Source organism: Mauremys mutica, chromosome 9 (genome assembly GCF_020497125.1).
Source record: "Mauremys mutica isolate MM-2020 ecotype Southern chromosome 9, ASM2049712v1, whole genome shotgun sequence".
Taxonomy (NCBI): domain Eukaryota; kingdom Metazoa; phylum Chordata; order Testudines; family Geoemydidae; genus Mauremys; species Mauremys mutica.
Window position 1 is genome coordinate 57,888,823 of NC_059080.1, and position 18,054 is coordinate 57,906,876.

Consider the following 18,054-nt stretch of genomic DNA (forward strand, 5'->3'; position numbering starts at 1 on the left):
CAGAAACATCTGACTAGTCTCTGATTGTAAGTGGAGTTTGGGATTGTGGAAGGAGCTTGTGTAGAATATCATAATTTCCCCCTTTACTCCTAAACCTTATAACTGGTTTCCCAATAAATAAATAAAATAAAATATTTTAAAATTGTTGCTGTGCTATTTAACACAGTATAGTTTTATTTCCTGCTTGGAAAAGTAACTCTCAGAATACATTTTTTGGGAATATTTTTTAATATAAGAATTTCCTGTGAATGTTCAATACTTGCATAACATTCACTGTTTTGCTGAACATTCCTGCCTATAAATTTGTACACCAGAATATGTGTGAAAAGCAAACAGGATGGTGGGAGGGGCGCATGGATTTTCAGAGTTAAAGTAAACTCATTTAGAAAGTTGAATGACCAGTGGCCGGCAGGATTTTTTTGCTACATTTTGTGTCACGCTAAGGATAAATTGGCTGTACTGCTTCTGTTTCCTTGGTAGAAGTGTAAGTTTTCTGTGCAGAACATCTGAAACCAAGGCCCCTCTATCAGGCCCACTGGCAGCTTTATTACCATGTAATACAGCAGAGTGAGACGTATCACATTGTCAAAATGGCAGCCAAATCACTGGAGAATAGAGGTTCCAAAAGGCCAATGGCAAGGATAACACACACAACAAAGGCTCGTTTTTAGGGTTTATTTCATCTGCTAACATTCATTCTTGATCTAGACAAAAACAATTAGATTATTATTTTGAATTAATTTTTTTTTGTTGTGGAAAGAAAATAAACAAACCTTAACACTTCTTTTTGTAGGATGCTATAAATAAATATATAAAGCTTTAAGTGGTACTTGGCTTAAGTTAAACAGGTTTTTTAGCTCCCGAAATGAAAGTGCAAACCATACAGATTCAGCCCAATGGAAACACTTAGGTGGATGGCCTCAGCCACTATTCTTTTTAAAAGACGCTGAATCTGTTTGATCTACAACTGGGGGGAAAACAGGAGTGAAGGGTTTTATTTCAATTTTAGTTTTTACCCTCAGTCACACAACTCCTAGAGATAAGAACTGAGTTCCTCGGTAGATAAAACACACAAGAAAGGGGAAGGAAATGAATGCTCTGTCTCCATTGTCCATTACCTCTGCTGTACTCCTTGTACAGCAGAGTGGAAATTAAAGAGAACACAAGCGAAACCTCAGACAAAAGCAAATGACATCAACACAAAATCAGATCCATTACCAATAAAACTGGTGGTAAATCCTGTGGCTGCTGTTCATTTGCCTGGCAGACTATACACACAGAAACTTCACATTTGAGGAGTTGTTTTTTTAAAAAAAGCAATTAAAATGAATGAAAAGGGGCAATAAAAATAAGTTAAAAACATATTCCAATATGTACAAAACAAATCATGCTCAGAAACCATTTTAATATAAAATTAATTATAGTACAGCTCTCTCAATCCAGTATGTAGAAGGGACCCCTGGGAGGGCTGAGGAAGTGGGGACTTGGGGGAAGAAAAAGGCTTGATTGCAAATCATGCTTTTCATCTTGGATAGCTAAGAATTGTACTGAAAACCACCACCCTTAGGGTGGGCAAAGCAAGCTTTAATACCCAGGTGGTTATAAGGACCACGTTCCCCTTGCCAGAGTTCCTGTAGGCAGGACAAACAGGCAGCCACAGATAACTCTGATTGTGTGTGAGGGACCCACTGATCATTGCTTTAACAGGAACTACTGCTAACTGAGCTGTGCTTCAAAGGCCTGGCTCTAGCATTCAGCAAGCAAATCTCGTGTTAATTTCTGCTACTGGAACATGATATGCTAATATTAACAAAAACAAAAGCTAACCCAGTAGCACTGTGATTTGAATGCAGCAAATTATGTGGACTGCATGCCAAAACACATCCTTTGAAATACTACATTTAGTAAGCCTGTGTGCAGATTACTGTAGTGCTACCTAATTGTTACCGTCAAAAAATTCCAGAGGGGGAGCTGGCTCAAAGAATTGGTAATAAAAGGCAATGGAGCCTTTTAACTCTGTCACAAATTAAAGTCATACCTTGCTCAGTAATAACACAGTCAATACCATCTGATAGCTGTTCAGTGGTCAAGTGAGCAGGTGATCTCTGTGCCTCAATCTAGTTTCTAATGGACAAGTGTCTGCATCGCTATTGACAGCCGTACTTTCTTGCTTGTGATGCCAGCAGAGGAACAAAGCTAAGAAGCGAATGACCATGGAGTCTGAATTGTAAGAAAGGTTCAAAAAGCACACTGGAGGCTTTTGATGCTATTGCCTATGCTGTCCTTTTGTGGATAGACATTGGACTATAGGTGCTGGAACTAGGGGTACTGGAGGTGCTGCTGCATGCTCTGGCTTGAAGTGGTTTCCATCATAGACAGGGTTTACAGTTTGGTTCAGTGGCTCTCAGAACCCCCACTTCACAAATTGTTCCAGCACCCGTGCATGGGACTGCAGCTTGCAGGGGTGACACAGTCTGAATCACACTAAATTCACTCCAAAATTTTGCTTTCAAAGGGTTCTAACAAAAACTTGGGCAGGGATGCTATGGAAGAGAGACCAGCCTGAGAAGAAAGGAAACAAAGACCAGAAAAATGACCTATGCTAAATGGTATTTCATTCACAAAGAATCCTTTGTTGTGAGATGTTTTGCCTACCTCTACAATGTAAGTGACTGACTGGGCAAAAAGTTACAGGACATAGCATCCTTTCCAGTCAATACTGCACATTCTTCAATGGGCATGGCGAAAAGGGGCATCTAATTGGCTGGCTAGTGTTTGTGTGGGCAGGAATCTCATTCAGTATAACCATTCAAATTCAGGCTCATCAGCAACAACACACTTCAAGCAGTGAAGTTTCTCTTTTCAGGAGTCTAAAAGCATACGGAGGCCTCGTTCTTGCACTTATAGCTGTGCAAAGTGAAAGTGACGTGCTACTGGATCAGAATTCTCTGCACACTGGTGGGAGCATGTCACACCTCTTTTTGCACAGGTGTAATGACAACATAAACTCTAAGAAAATGGAGAGTCAGGCCATGGTCTTTCACTGGTGGCAACAGTGCATCTCTCCAATGTAACCACTCACACTAAGCATTACTGCTTGGATAAATTCCCATTAACATTCCATAAAGATCCCAACTGCAGTGAAGACTTTCCCTGGAAGCTCCCTGCAATCATATCAGGAAAACAATGTAATAGCAAGTGTTGTATTGACTTGGGACCGGATTCAACTCCCATTGAATTCAATGGGAGTCTGTGTCAGAATCTCGTAATTGTCTTCACTACACCTATTGCTATTATGAAATATTTCCTGCTTAATGAAGGAGCATTTTATATAAGAAGCTCTAAATGTAGAGAAAGTTCAGGGAGCAGCAGGGGAAATGTATTGGAAGGGAGGGGCACATATTTAACAACAAAATATCTGGCCAATAATTCCAGTGGAGTTTCTTAAAGCAGATGGTGTCTATTAATTTTAAAACTACACATACATTTTTCATGTTATTGTAGAATCAAATAATCTGCTCCTAAAAACTGGTACCACTCCAAATCGTAGTACATATAAATCACAATAAACTACATTCACACTATGTCAAGGAAGCTCCTTTAAGCCCACTAAAGCAAGAAAATTCTGTGTCAGAGAAGTGATGTGTCCTACAGTTTACTGCCTGGCACCCAGCCCTTAAGAGTTAATTAGTGTAAGGTCTTTGGCCAAACAACTGGCCATAGCAGGCTGGGTATCCTTTGTTTCCTTTAATCACACTTAGAATTTATCTTTGCACCACTTTGCACTAGTTAACCCTCACAACACTTCTTAGCAGTGAGTATTGTTATTCCCAATGAGCAGATGGGGAAACTGAGGCAGAGCTGAAGGGATGTGTCCGAGCCAGGATTTGAACATGGAAATTTCTGACTCTCTCGACTGAGCTCAGACCACTAGAAATCATCAGACCTCTCTCTTCTTCCTTTTGTGGGTTTAAGTGAACTGTTAACAATACTCTGTAGTTTCATTTCATGTGTTGGTTACTGTAATATATTACAAAGCAAATGTTGAAGTCTACCACTGACACGCTCTTGAGGTCAGAGGTTCCTTCTAATTTTGAACCATGTAGACAGATCCACTAAAATTCAGCCAGTTATTTAGAGCCCATAATGCAGAAATAACCTAGCCAGACTGGGCCAAATTCTACTGCCAGCCTTGCTTGGGCAGCTCCATTCATTGTCAACCTTTGTGTAAATGAAGGCAGAATTCAGCCCTCAGTATAATAATTATCCTCAGAACTCAGTACCAGTGTATGCAGTACTGCACAAGCATGCACAGCATGCTCTCTTGTGGAGCTGTTTGGATGCCTACTCTGAATATGGATTAGTTTAGTAACTGTTTGTGCATTATGGATCCATAACACTGAATGCACAGTGAGAAGCCTACGGGTAAAGTTTGATAGTGTGCACATAAAACAGTTGCTTTTTATAGCTCATGTATAGTTTTGTGGATAAACAGCCTGTAAAATTGCATTTTGTAAAAATCAATGTTTTCTTTAGTTACAGCAACATACATGAGCGCTGGGAACTAGCAAACATTGTTATTCCTAATCCTGGAATTTAGAGGTTTGTAACACCCTCTGCCCCCAGACCAAATTCCTTTGAGGGGGAGGTTTTGGTTTCCACATTTCAGCCTGGAATAAATATTTATGGCCACGTTATACACCTCTGAAAACCGGGAGTGGCTCTTAATGGAAACACTGACAGACCCTTAAAGAGAATGACACTAGCAGGTGTTGATTGATAAGCCTGATGTAACACAGCACTTCAGCATGTCTCACTATGGTTAAAGTTAAGATGTGTAAGTACTCTGCTGGCCCAGGCTGTGAGGGCCTGATCCAAAGCCCACTGAAATCACGAAAGACTCCCACTGACTTCAATGGGCTTTGGATCAGAGCCATAATAGGGTTATGTTTTAACCTCAAGTGTTGCTCAGGTTCTCTGTCCAGATGCTCTGTCATCTTTCCTCTCTTTTAGGGACGAGCACCTACAAAAACAAGCTGTGTTGCTCGCAGTTTATGTCGTGGAAATCAGGCAGCTACTGCAGCAGGCATCCACCTCCCCTGCAAAACTCCATTTGAATTCTACAGGGTTGGTAACAGCATGCAAAGGCAGAGAGAAAATTAAAATACAAAGCGAGCAACACTTCAGTACATTCCTGTAAAGGGAAAGACAACTCTGTAAAAAGGACATGCTGCAGCTGAATATATCATCTCTCTGCCTCTCCTCCTGTGATTTCACTGTCATATTAGATCTGCAGTTAACACAGCCTCTGAAAATCAAGGTGTCTCCCATTTGATTCATACTTCACCCTAAACAGTAGCCAGTTCAGGTCCTTGGGGCCAAGTAAGAATGGGTGACGTATGGAGCAGACAAAACCTGCTCCTTTCCCACGTTTCAGACCAATGCGGAAGTGCTTGGAATAGCAATAGCAACGACAAAAAATAGACGGATTTGAACAGTGTGGGGGAAATGTGACAATCCGCTGCTGTTCTTTGAATCGATCTGAGCTGGCAGAAGCTGCTTAGACTGCCACCAGACTGGGGAATGAAAGTTACCAGACTCTCTCAAAATAAGACGGGTGCTGGTCTGATCAGGGCCTGAGACTGAAAACCATTACCCCGGATTTCTCTTTCCAGGTTTATGAGTGCACCTTGTTTAAAATAAGATCCACAGAAAAGGCCATTCTGCCAAATTCAGCATACACTGTCACCAGATTAATTCAGACCAGTAGCAGGGAATCTTATTGCCCTGGAACAAGGTCCCCGACTGCTCCCTTGGGAATCAGTGGAAGTTTTGCTATTGACTTTGGTGGGAGCAGGATTGGGAACATAATTTATCTTTAAAAAAAAATAGCATTTTTGAAATTTAGGTATGGGTAAGTGCATGTTCTCTGTAATTAAGATCTCATTTCTCTCTCTCTCTCTCACACACACACACACACACACGCCCCAGCAAAATAAACATGTCTCCATTGATAACTGAGTACTTGCAGGGTACTACTGGAACTCTACCTGATGCAGGTGCATGCGGGAGTGATGCTATTCTCTCTCTCTGCTTGGCTTGTTTTATGTACAGAAAAGGATTTTCATGTGCTGTTTACAAGTTACATTGATTAAGGAATGTACTGCACATGGGAAGGGGTGACAAGATTCCATCTGTGTGTACGTGTGTGACTCTACGTGGAATTTGGTTGGCTTTTATTTGGCTTTTGGAACTTCTTTGTGAAGCAGAAGCTGGGGATGTTTGGGCATGAATTCACTAACTATTGTTACTATGGTAAAGTGGCGTACGTGTGCGACACCAGTGCAATGTATCAAAACCATTGTGCTAAGTATATATTCTAGGCCACAGTCAATTTGCTTTAATGTTTCTCATCCTCTGCTGTCTTTCTTCTTTTATTTTTATTCTGCTCCATTTTCTTGACAGTGGTTGCCATTTGAGCCTGAGCAGCTGCCCCCGTGACTAGATCATACCCTAATAGCTTAGCATGCAATCAACTTTGCCACTACTATCCTTACTTTAGCAAAACAAAAATAACCCATTACCCTCCCCCCACCAAACAGAAGGGAAACAAAGGGAAACCTTGATTAAAAAAATTATCTATATACAGGTGTGTGTTTGTATATCTGTCTTTATACTCAGGGGAAAAACAGATTAATAAAAGATCCAACCTCTGCCGTCTGTTTCTGAATTTGGGAGGATAAGAAACATTACATTGTATTTGGCCTCATAAGTGGGTGGCTGAATTTGTGCATTTTTAAATCTGAGTTATAATGTTGACCCTTTTTTATTTTTTTAAGTATTTATTTATTTTTTTAAGAATCTCATTGGTCTTGTAAGAAACAGTAAAAAGACCCATTGTTTAAAGAAGAATGCTACCTTCTGTTTTACAGACTTGCTTTTAAATAAAAGATTTGTTGTGGGTGGTTTTGTATTTTTATTTCCATGATCTTTTAACAGGAAACCCTAGAATCCCATTCAGTATAAAAGTCTGCCTAGGCTACCACTTCTCTATAATATGGCTCATGTAGTCCTCAGTGGGCAAGCGTCCTTGCTCTTCTGTCTCTTCCTTGGGAAGTGCCTCGTTGGACCGGTGAAGAAGCCTCTCTTCCCGATTCTTTATCCTTTGCTCCATCCTCTCCAGCTGCCGCTTGTACTGGTAGCGCTGTTGGAAAAGGTCCTTTGCATAGTCATAGAGCTGCATGTCCAAGTCATTGAGCTCCTCAATCCTCCGTATGGTGTTGTTATCCACCTCCACTCCGCCTGCCCTTGTACTGTTGTACTGCATGAAGGGCCTGATGAATTTCAGATTAAAAGTTCTCTCAAACAGGTATTGAGTCTTCCTCTGGAACTCTGTCAAGCCAAAAAAGGCCATGTCTCTAAGGTTCTTTTTTGCGCTCTCTAGCAGGATCTGTGCTCGCTTGTTCTCAGGGATAAAAGACATGTTGTAGCAGCCCACCAAGCTCAAGTCAGCCAACATCCTCACTTGGCGGTTGTTTGCCAAGTTATACGGGCAATCCATGAACTCCTGCAGCGTGCATCCTGACCAGTCTGTGCCTTCATAGCATGATGGCAGCTCTTCAGGGGTTGGTGTCCGACCATCACACATATGCAAGGAAGTTTTCCAGGTAGCTCCTCGTTGGACGTGCCTCCATTCACTGAGGTAACGGGACACAGGGTCTCTCAGCAGCGTGATGTAGTAAAATTTTCTACAAGAAGAAGAAAAAAAAATATTCAGCATGTGACAAACTGTTATGTGGCAAGCTGGGATTTATGGCACAGAACAGCAACAGTCAGTGTCTCAGCATTCATTTAATTTACCTCTCACAGATTCTTTTCTTCCTAGAATCTGTACTGCTAAGCAATGAGTGATACCAGGACTATGTTCTCCTTATAACTCGTCTTTTCCATTTTAGTCACACCAAGTCAGAACTCTCTCTCTCTGGGATATCGCTTTCCAGCAACAGACTGCAATGTCAGAACAAATCATCAAGATTCAACTGATCTACCAGCCTCATAGACCAACTTTGGCTTTAGGGTCTGACTGGCCTTTCACACTAACATGCACCTCCAGAGTCAGCCAAGACTCACTCTATAGCACTGGCCAATAAATGATTTATTTATAAACTGACCCAATCACTATCACCACACCGATCTACTGAGTGGACCACCTAGCACTTTGTTTATCTCACTGCTGAACTGAAACACAGAAGTCTGCATTGAGAAATGGAGCAGCAACACTTTTTTTTTTTAAATGGGAAATCAGGAAGAAAAATCACTCTCTGTAGAAACAGATAAGCAGAGTGAGTGAGATTCTACCCCCAGCACCTGATAGCTCCCATTTCAGTTGATCCATACAAATGCAAACAAAACATGAGAAAAATTCTGATATGCAAATGGGATGGGTACAAAGGCAAGGCAGTCAAGAACAACATACATAGAGAGAGAATATATTTTCATAGCTCCGAGTGTAGTGAAGTGTATTAAAATGCAAATGGCACCTTAAACTGTCTGTCTGATACCCTACGGTGTGCAAAGAGTCACTGCAGCCTCAGTTCATGGTGTGTGTGGCTACCCAAATGTTCTTCATCTCTCATAATAAGGGTAGCCAATTACCAGTTCTAACTGGAGCCTGACTGCAAGGCCCACTGGAGTTCTTTCACTGAATTCAGTGGACACTGGATCAGAGCCTTGGTGTGAAAGGCTTCTAGCTGCTAAAGTAGGCTGGGTATTAGATCCACCGAGGGGCCCCAGGCTTATCCAACTGTGTGATGTCATCTCCAGGTAGGAGCACAAGGAGCTTTACTGGAATAACACGAGACATGGGATACTTTATATCTTGTCCTTCAAGAAGGATGTAGTGTGAGGACAGGAGCAGAATTCTTTTCTTGCTAAACAAGGGTCTGTGGAATGCTGCTACAGCTTGCTGCATTGCTGGGATGGCTAGATAGATATAAATGTGACGGACATTAGAGCAGGTTATGAGGGCACTGCCCTGTTTTTAGAGAAAATAAAAATGCCAAGTAAAAAATTCTGTCTTGGCTAAAGTTAGCGCACACTCGTACTTTCCCAACGCCCTCCATGTTATGCTTCCTAATGGTCACGCACATTGCTGTGTGAGATGGAGCAATCTAAATTAAAGAAAATGCATCAAAGACCTTGCCCAGGAAATCTAATTGGGAAAGAAAACATTCTGCACACTTTCCTATTAATTCTCTAAGAGCCGCATCTAAAGCCCACAACAGTGAGTCAGAGTCTATCAACTTCAGTGAGTGTTGGATCAGGCCCCAATTACTCTTTCACTTTCTGTTTTTGTGACCACAGCTGGAAAGAATGTCTGCTATTCATGGGAGGTTGTCAATCTCACCCTGCTCCAGAAGCATTGCATTGTCTAACAGAGAAACATTGGGGGGGGGGGAGGAGCGGGGAGAAGGAACCTCCCTAAAGTTTCCCTCTCTTCCTTTTACACTGCAACCCATAACAGTGATTCATCTCCCCTGACTGGGATGCAGCTATGGTTTATATAAGCAGCGCTAAGAAACCTCTAACAGATGGGGATAAAATATGACAGTGGAAAGCCCAGGAAAGCCCCAGTGGATGCCAGATGTTCAAGTGACAGACCCTGACACTAAACACAGCTCACATTTTTTGACGTGTGAACTGTAGTGGACTTTTTATTTATTTTTTTAATTTACTCCCATGGAATCCAAAGGGCATTTTTCATGAAGTAGTTATAAAACTGTATCTTATGCGGATAATGGTAGCACTTAGAAGCTTCAATCAAGTTCTGGGTCTCATTGTGCTAGGTACCATACAAAGACATAGGAAGAGATAGTCCCTGCCCTGAAGAGCTTATAATCTAAGTAAGCAAGGGTGGGGAAAAAGGAAGCATTAGTATGCCAATTTTACATATGGAGAAGTGTGGTCCAGAGAGATTAAGTGACTTGGGCAAGATCACACAGGAAGTCTATGGCAGAGCTAGGAACTAAATCTGAATATCCTGAGCCACTGTCCAGTGCCTTAACCACAAGACCATCTACTGGCCAACTTAACTGCAGAGATAAAATGTACCTAGTATACGAAGAAAAACTTAACATTCCAGATGCTGCCCCATATAATGTCTCGAAATGCCAACATTCCATTAAAACCGAGAAAACTAGCACTTCAGCATTACTATGCTACATCCTGGTATCGTGCAAAAGCTGCAGTAGGGCACAGAAATGAAAGGATTAAAAAGCAATATCCCCTTCTCCCCAGGATGACTGCAAAAGCTATTTTAATGGAGGGGGAGTACTAGCAAATATTTTACAATGTGTGGTCTCTCGCTAAGATTCCAGCAATGGGTGGCATCATGGGTATGGTGGGCCCTGGAAGATTTGGAGGGCTCACTTTCCAGCACAGCAGAAGATTGAAATAGCAACCAATTCTCCTCAAAAGATAGAAACTGATCTGCTGGTGAGGAAGGAGGATGCACATTTGGGGACTGGAATACCAGCAGCAGGATTAGGTATTTGGTGATAAATTCAGAAACTATGCTGAGCTGAGGACAAAGTCTTAGAAGCGGCGAGGCCACCAAAGGGAGCTTGAAAAAAAGCCACACAAATGGTACAGAGAGACAAAGAGAATTATAAGGAAAGACCAATATTTTCAAATACGAGTGCCGATATTAAGGCACCTACATCAACATCATATCACCTAAATAAGCTGCTTGCCTTGCAAAAGGGCTGACGGTCTGCCTTTCCCATTGGCTTCAATGTGGCTTGTAGGTGCTCAGCTACTCTGGAAATTAGGTATTGAAATATAAACATAGCTGCCTATGTTTTGACACACAACAGTTTGAAAACTGACTGTGTGCCTGAAGTTATGCTCCCAAATCCATATTTAAAAATTGAAACAAGTGGTCTGATTTTCAGAGGCTCTCAAGAAATCAGTGGAAGGACATTAAGTTGATGGGAGCTGCGGGGTGTACAGGCAACTCTGAATGGCAGGTCACCGCTATGTAGGTCAGGGGTTCCCAAACTTGGTTTGCGGCTTGTTCAGGGCAAGCCCCTGGCGGGTCACGAGACGCTTTGTTTACCTGAGCGTCTGCAGGTACAGCCGCTCGCAGCTCCCAGTGCCGCGGTTCGCTGTTCCCTGCCAATGGGAGCTGCGGGAGGCGGCGCCCTGTGGCTGAGAACAGCGAACCATGGCCACTGGGAGCGGCCATGCCTGCGGACACTCAGGTAAATAAAGTGTCTCGCAGCCCACCAGGGCCTTACCCTGAACAAGCCGCAAACCAAGTTTGGGAACCCCTGATATAGGTGAATAATGATGGATTTAGGGGTCTAACTTAAGGCACCCAAGTGTGAACATTTTAACCCAAGATTTTCAAATTCTCCAAACAGAAGTTTTAGAGTTACGCCTAATTTCAAAGAAAAGTTAGCCATAGAGCACGCCTCATCTTTTAGCAACAGTAGGCAGAGGTATTATTATTAACATAACAACAATGTATAAGAAGGTCGGAAGCCTAGAATTTTTCTTCCGTGTGGTTAAAAACACAGGCATTGCCATTTGTCAGCAGCAGTTTGAAATTTATGAAGAAACACTTGATTAGTGAACTTTTCTTTTGTCATCAGATAAAATAAACCCATACCATACATGCGCCTGTGAATGCCCCTTCCTTTCAGCAGGGTGCCCTATGCAGCTACTTAATTCAAATATGCCTAAAAACTCCACTGCTCACTTCAGAACTGTGGTCTTCTTCTAACCTATTCAACACTGCCTCATAAAATGCCCTGTATCATTTTGGTGATGCCATGCCAGGCCTCACTGACCTTCCTGGAGTTAACAGCTCCAGCAAAAAAAATGGAAGCCATATTTGGTAAGGTACTTCGGGTTGTTTTTTTTCCCCCCATGTCAGAGGCAGATAAGGCAAAATCACAGTCCCTATTCTTGGGGGCTTCTATGCACCTCCTTGGGGGCACAGGACCCCAAAGAGGGCAAAAAGAGGCTGAGCCATGGTTGCCTCTCTCCCTTCCCCTCCATCCCTTTCCAGCCAGTCCTGAGCTACAATCCAGCCTCAGTCCCACCCAGGGGCATTGCAACTTCAATACCACCTCTTACACTGATCTGTGTGCAAGCTGCATTATCTAGCCCTGAGGAAAGAGGTTTGAAAAAAATGAAAATAACCTGAATTTTCTTAAATTCTCATGCGTCTGATGAAGTGGGTATTCACCCATGAAAAGCTTATGCTCCAATACATCTGTTAGTCTATAAGGTGCCACAGGACTCTCTGTTGCTTTTTACAGACAGGGCCAGCTCCAGACCCCAGCGCGCCAAGCGCGTGCGTGGGGAGGCATTTTAACTGGAGGGCGGCAGGCGGGTCCGGCGGGCCTTCCACAGTCATGCCTGCGGGAGGTCCAAAGGAGCCGCGGGACGACCGGACCTCCCGCAGGCATGACTGCGGCGGATGCGCTGGTCCCGCGGCTCGTGTGGACCTCCCGCAGGCATGCCTGCGGAAGCTCCACCGTAGGCGTGGGACCAGCGGCATGTCTGCGGGAGGTCCCGCGGAGGCGCGGGACCGGCGCCCGGCAGCGCGAGCGGCGTGGTGCGCCGCCCTGCTTGGGGCGGCGGAATTCGTAGAGCCGCCCCTGTTTACAGATCCAGCCTAACATGGCTACCCCTCTGATACTGAATTTTCATGGTTTTGTTAAAACAACCAAGTTTTATAACTGCAATTTGAGAAAACAAAGAATCATCATTACACCAGAGAAAGGTTAACTCACTGTACTGAGCTCAGAAAACCTGGGTTCAACTCTTGGCTCTGCTGCAGGCTTCCTATCTGCCCTCAGGCAAGTCAGTCTCTCTGTGCCTCAGTTCGCCATCTGCAAAGTGGGAACAATGCTTCCTTTGTCCATCTTGTCTATTTATCTTGTGGGCTAGGACTGTCTCTGACCACGGGGATGTGCAGCCTCCTAGCACAAAGGGGCCCTGATCTTGGATGGGGCCTCTATGTGCTACTACAGCAGAAATAAGAGTTAAATAATTCCTTGGGTCAATCTTGTCAAGAAACCTCTTGTGCCATTAATGGGAAGTGAACACCTCTGTCTTATAAACGACACTTTCTTGCCTCGCTCTTGCTATCTACCAGCCAACACGACTCTTAGTGACTGAGTAATAGCTTTTGTGTATGACACTTGTTCTCTCTATTCATTTTATTTACATTTATTCATGCCCCCTTTGATACAGACCCCTTGCTTCCCACTGCTGGTCATTAAAATGTGCTGGAAGTTTCTAATCTTATTTCAGTGAAGCATTTATGTTGACCTTCTTCAGTACAATCCCCTCTTTGCTGTTGAGATTAACCACTTCCCCCATCGAGCTGAAAAGGGCACTATTATTTTTTTCTGCTGTTTCTCACTTAACATTCAAGAGTCCTCACAGGAAAATGGTCTTGTGCTAAACCCACAAAACTACTGCAAGCCCTTCTTGTTTCCTTTGGTGGCCCTCAGCCAGGTAAACACCAGGCCTAGCTGCTTCCACTCATAAGTGCTTCATCTTGCCTGCCAGAGAAGGGGGAGGAAAAGGAAGCTGCAGGGGTCTACTTCAGCCATATAACCTCAATCTGTCAGGGCAACATGCCTTAGGGCTACAATTTCTCCCTTAAAGCAAAACAAAACAGGCTCCAGCCCCCCTGTGTTCTTGATGAACTAACTGAACTGAACAGGGAGCCTGCCGGCTTAAAAAACTGAGAATGCTTTGCTTGGTTTAAATGAAATGCTAGTACAGTGTGGAACATGTGGCGGGGGAGAAGGCAGCTACGTAAGCGAAGCCCGTGTGTTGTGTGTATCCTCACTTTAGTTAAAAGACTTTTATGGTGGTTCCTCAATCCATAATGTTTGTCAGTTCTTGCTGTAAACGGCCTATGTGAGCCTGCCTCCCATCTGTCAAACGAAAAGGAGACTGGGCTTGGGGCTTACAGAACAAATTTGTGTGCACTGCTGTTTATCCTACAAAAAGAAGTGTTGGTTTATAAAAAAAAGAAAAAACCTCTCGTTCCATACAGCAACCATTTAAACTCTCACCTCACGGAGGCAATTAAGGGAATTACTGTGTAAGTATTACTTTTCGTTTGCCAAGGTTGCCTCTATTGAAAACAGAATGAGCAGTTCAGGAAATGAGGTTACTGGACTGCGTGGTGGTTCTCTGGTGATCTCTGAGCCGGGAATGAGGTAGCAAGCAATTTAAATGGAGTTGAATATCTAAGTGCTTTATACATTTATTATGAAGTGATATTAGAGGTAACTTTTAAAAAATAACGATTTAAGTTGTATTCTGCTCCTCCCCCTAGAGCCATAATGGAACTGTCTCTTGTTGTGGAAAGCATTTAACTGGAGAACGCTCTCTGTTTAGCCAATTAAAGCACTCGATTCAATGACAGTTCCTGAGTGCTTTACAATTTATTTAATATCATGAAATGGAATCTCTACCCATCTATTTTAGGGCTCTCTCCAGCTCCACATTGTTCAATTTCTATTTTTCTGCTACAATCAGACCTCTTACATAACAACATACGCTCTCTGGTAGAGATTGTAATTTAATATATGTATAATGATCACTTCCTTTGGTAGCAAGTAAGTCTAATTTTCCTCAGTCTATTTCCTCTCATATGGTGCTCATTTAAACTTCCTGCATTTCACACACAATAACCTCCTTGAGCCCTTTTAAAGTCATAGTCAAAAAGAAAAAACAAACAAACAGAAACAAACAACCCCTCTTATGTTTAAATAAAAATTGTGACACATCAACCAAAGCCAGGACATTCAGTATTAAGGCCAATACTCTGCCCTCATCTCATGTAAATACATATTTATAGCTTTATTATTTTTTCAGTAGACCACAATATGTACATATCAAGCCAATACATGCTGTGATACCTGCATTCATTTTGCATAGCTGGATTTCTTTTGCCTGTTGGCCTGCGCTCTTGGGACCTGAATTTTTAAAAAGGTAGAATTCTTTGTGATGTAACCTACTCAGTACTGTCATGTCCACTCTTCTGAGCTTACAGGTCACTGACTCAATGATGCTTGCCAGTATCCCATTACATACTGTACACTAATCCAGACGATACCCAGGTCCATTGATTTGGTGCTTATGGGTGCACCTGATCTAATGCTCTTAGGAACATTTCAGTTTTGGGGAAGCTGGAATGGGGAAAATATAGTAATTAAAAAAAAATTCCTGTCAAAATAACAAGAAATTGGACTATTATGGAATAATCACCTGAGTAAAATCAGGTTGACAAGTATTTACGCTTTTTAAAATTAGAGACATTTCATAGTTTTATAAATACAAAATGGTGCCATAAAGCATGTAGAATCCAACCCCCTAGTTTAAAACTAACTTCCCATCTGTAAAGAGTTGAAAAATCTTTCTGGCTCTGGGTTTTACCATCAAAAGGGGTGACTCAAAATGAAGCACAAACTCCAGCCTTGGCTTGGCTGCTCCAAAGACTCCTTTCCCTAGGACCTGTCTAGCCCAGATCATAGCTGCTCCTTCCATAAAACTTCTCTTTCCTCTGGTCCATTCAGAGCAGAGTCTAATGAGACAGACCTGCCCCAATGAGAAATTAACCTGCTAACAGAGAGGGACAATAGAAGGATTCTGTTACAGGGACTTTTTTTCCAGTGTAACGGCTAAACAGAATTTAAAAACAAGCTGATTTTTTGTAAATGTTTTAAAAAGTGAATTTTAGAGTCTGTGAATGGCCCAGATCTGCCAGCCCTGGAGACAGAGATTCTGTTTAGCCACAGAACAGATTTAGCCTAGACAGTTGCATCAGGTCCCTTGTCTGGATTTGTACTCATCTAGAAGGGAACAGGTTGAGCACTGTAGTTCCTGAAAACGGATTGGGTGTACAGTTGGCAGAGTATACGTATATCTGGATCCTGGGGCTGTGAGCTTGCATAGATGCCACTGCTCGGCACACATTTTAATTGCTATGGACATGTAAAAACTGAGTGAAGGAACAGAGTTAAAAATGGAAGAGCTGACAACTTTAACTAGAGCAGCAAGTGTAACAGCTTGCATCCGAAGAAGTGGGTATTCACCCACGAAAGCTCATGCTGCAAAACGTCTGTTAGTCTATAAGGTGCCACAGGATTCTTTGCTGCTTCTTCAAGTGTAACAGCATTATCTTAACAGATAGTAAAGGCTGATATACAATAGCACTGGGTTTTAGGGCAGAAATGGATCTTATATTATTTGGGTCTGATGTTTGGGATTTTTAAACAGCTGTAGCTGCTTATTACAGTGAGTATCCATGGCTTGTATTTCCTTATTTTACAACAAATTAAACTCTGTTATCTAATACCACAGATGTTTCAGTTACCTATGACTCTGTAATAACCAGAAATATTTAACACTGGGCTGAAAGAGAATTTATCTCAGGCTAACCACAGAAACCACAAAAGGAAGGGCATACACCTTCAGCTGTTTTTCCTGTTTATTTCACAAAGTCTGAGGTATGATCAATGCATCATGGCCCTTACTGACACAGCCCTTCACTGTAACATGAGAAGTCACTTTGGAATGCAAGAGAGATGGCACAATGTGTGTGTGTGTTAACCACAAGGCTTCCTCCTCGCAAACATTGCAGAAAGGATATCAGATACTGAGAGCACAAGGAAGGAGGCAAAAAAGCAGCCACAATTTAGTGTTTTTTTTTAAATAGGAAGGAAAGAAGGAAAAAAGAAAATATATTATTTTGTAAAAAGCATTTTTTCATCTGTCTCAGCCACTCATGAACCCACACAAATTGCTCCAAATCGACTTCTCCTGTGATGTCTGCATCAGAAAGGATACACAGGCACCTCGCCACAGTTTAAAATACGTCAGGCTGGTTCAAAGAAGACTGTAATGGCTATGGCGAGAACTCAACACAAACCAAACCAACAGAAACCTCCCTGTGACTTTGTACAGATCTAGAGAGGGCCAACTGCCATAAGGATTCAGTTCCAACCAAAGTGAGGGAGAGGGTCGCAGTAACTTGGAATAATCCAATGTTGCATTTTGAATCTGGCAGTAGGAAAAATGTGCATCTGAGCATGATACATTCCTTGTATCTGAATACACAGTCGTTATATTATCATAACTGCTCAAAGTGAGCGAACCCTATTGCAAGCTGATCTGCAAAGGAAAAAAACATTGGGTTGTGCCTCTTTTTGCTCATCTAACATGTATAATAAAGAAAGCCTGGAATTCTGCCTTTGCTCATGCGTCTGTCCCCACTTGGCTCTCTCTTCCTCCTCCCCCCGTCTTTCACGTGCTCTCCCCCAATAGGTCCCTACCCAGGGGCGTGCACAAGGGGGGACAAGCAGGGGCACTGGGCCCCCCAATATTAATCTAAAAATATGTATTTCTGGTCCAGCCCTGGCCCCAGCCCCAGCAGCTGCTCCAGCCCCTGGCAGCTGCTCTAATGTGCCTCCCCCAAAAGCAGCTAATTTAAATTCCTGCATACGGCCCTGTCCTTACCTCACCCTCTGCAGTATTGTGTGTGTGTCGGGGAGCCTGATGGTACTGCAGGCCAACAGTCTCTACTTCTCTCTCAGATTAAACTGAGGGTGCCCAATTGTACACTTCCTCCTTCCTGTTCAGCAGCACTCATAAGGGCTGAAGAATTGCAGTGTAGGAAACAGGTGGCTGGAACATGGGCTTCTACTGGAGGGGAGGGAGAACATATCTAGCCAGTCTTGACGTCCAGGAGGCATTGCACCCTTCAGGGTTGTGGGGCAAAAGTGAGACTCCTTCAAAAGGCAGAACATCTGACAACACTGGCAGAATGTTACTCTAGTTGGAGCATCCTGAATACAGGAATGGCTGGATATTAATTCCTCCTAAGCTATCAGGAATGGAAGCTGGAAAAGTAATTTCCACTATATACAACGTAAGGATACAGCTTTACCTAGGATTTCAGTGCCATGGAGTATTAATGACCTCTTGTAGGTAATATACTGTCCTACATACATCTCTAGT

General features: G+C 42.8%; 1 protein-coding gene across 1 annotated transcript in view; it reads right to left on the reverse strand.

Moving 5' to 3' along the window:
• Positions 1 to 643: 643 nt before the first annotated feature.
• HS6ST1 (heparan sulfate 6-O-sulfotransferase 1) overlaps positions 644 to 18,054 on the reverse strand; it is a 264,364-nt gene continuing 246,953 nt past the window's right edge. Inside the window, exon 2 of the mRNA XM_045030135.1 lies at positions 644 to 7,748. Coding sequence (XP_044886070.1) covers positions 7,040 to 7,748 — 709 coding nt within the window. The 3' untranslated portion in view covers positions 644 to 7,039. The remainder of the gene's footprint in view (positions 7,749 to 18,054) is intronic.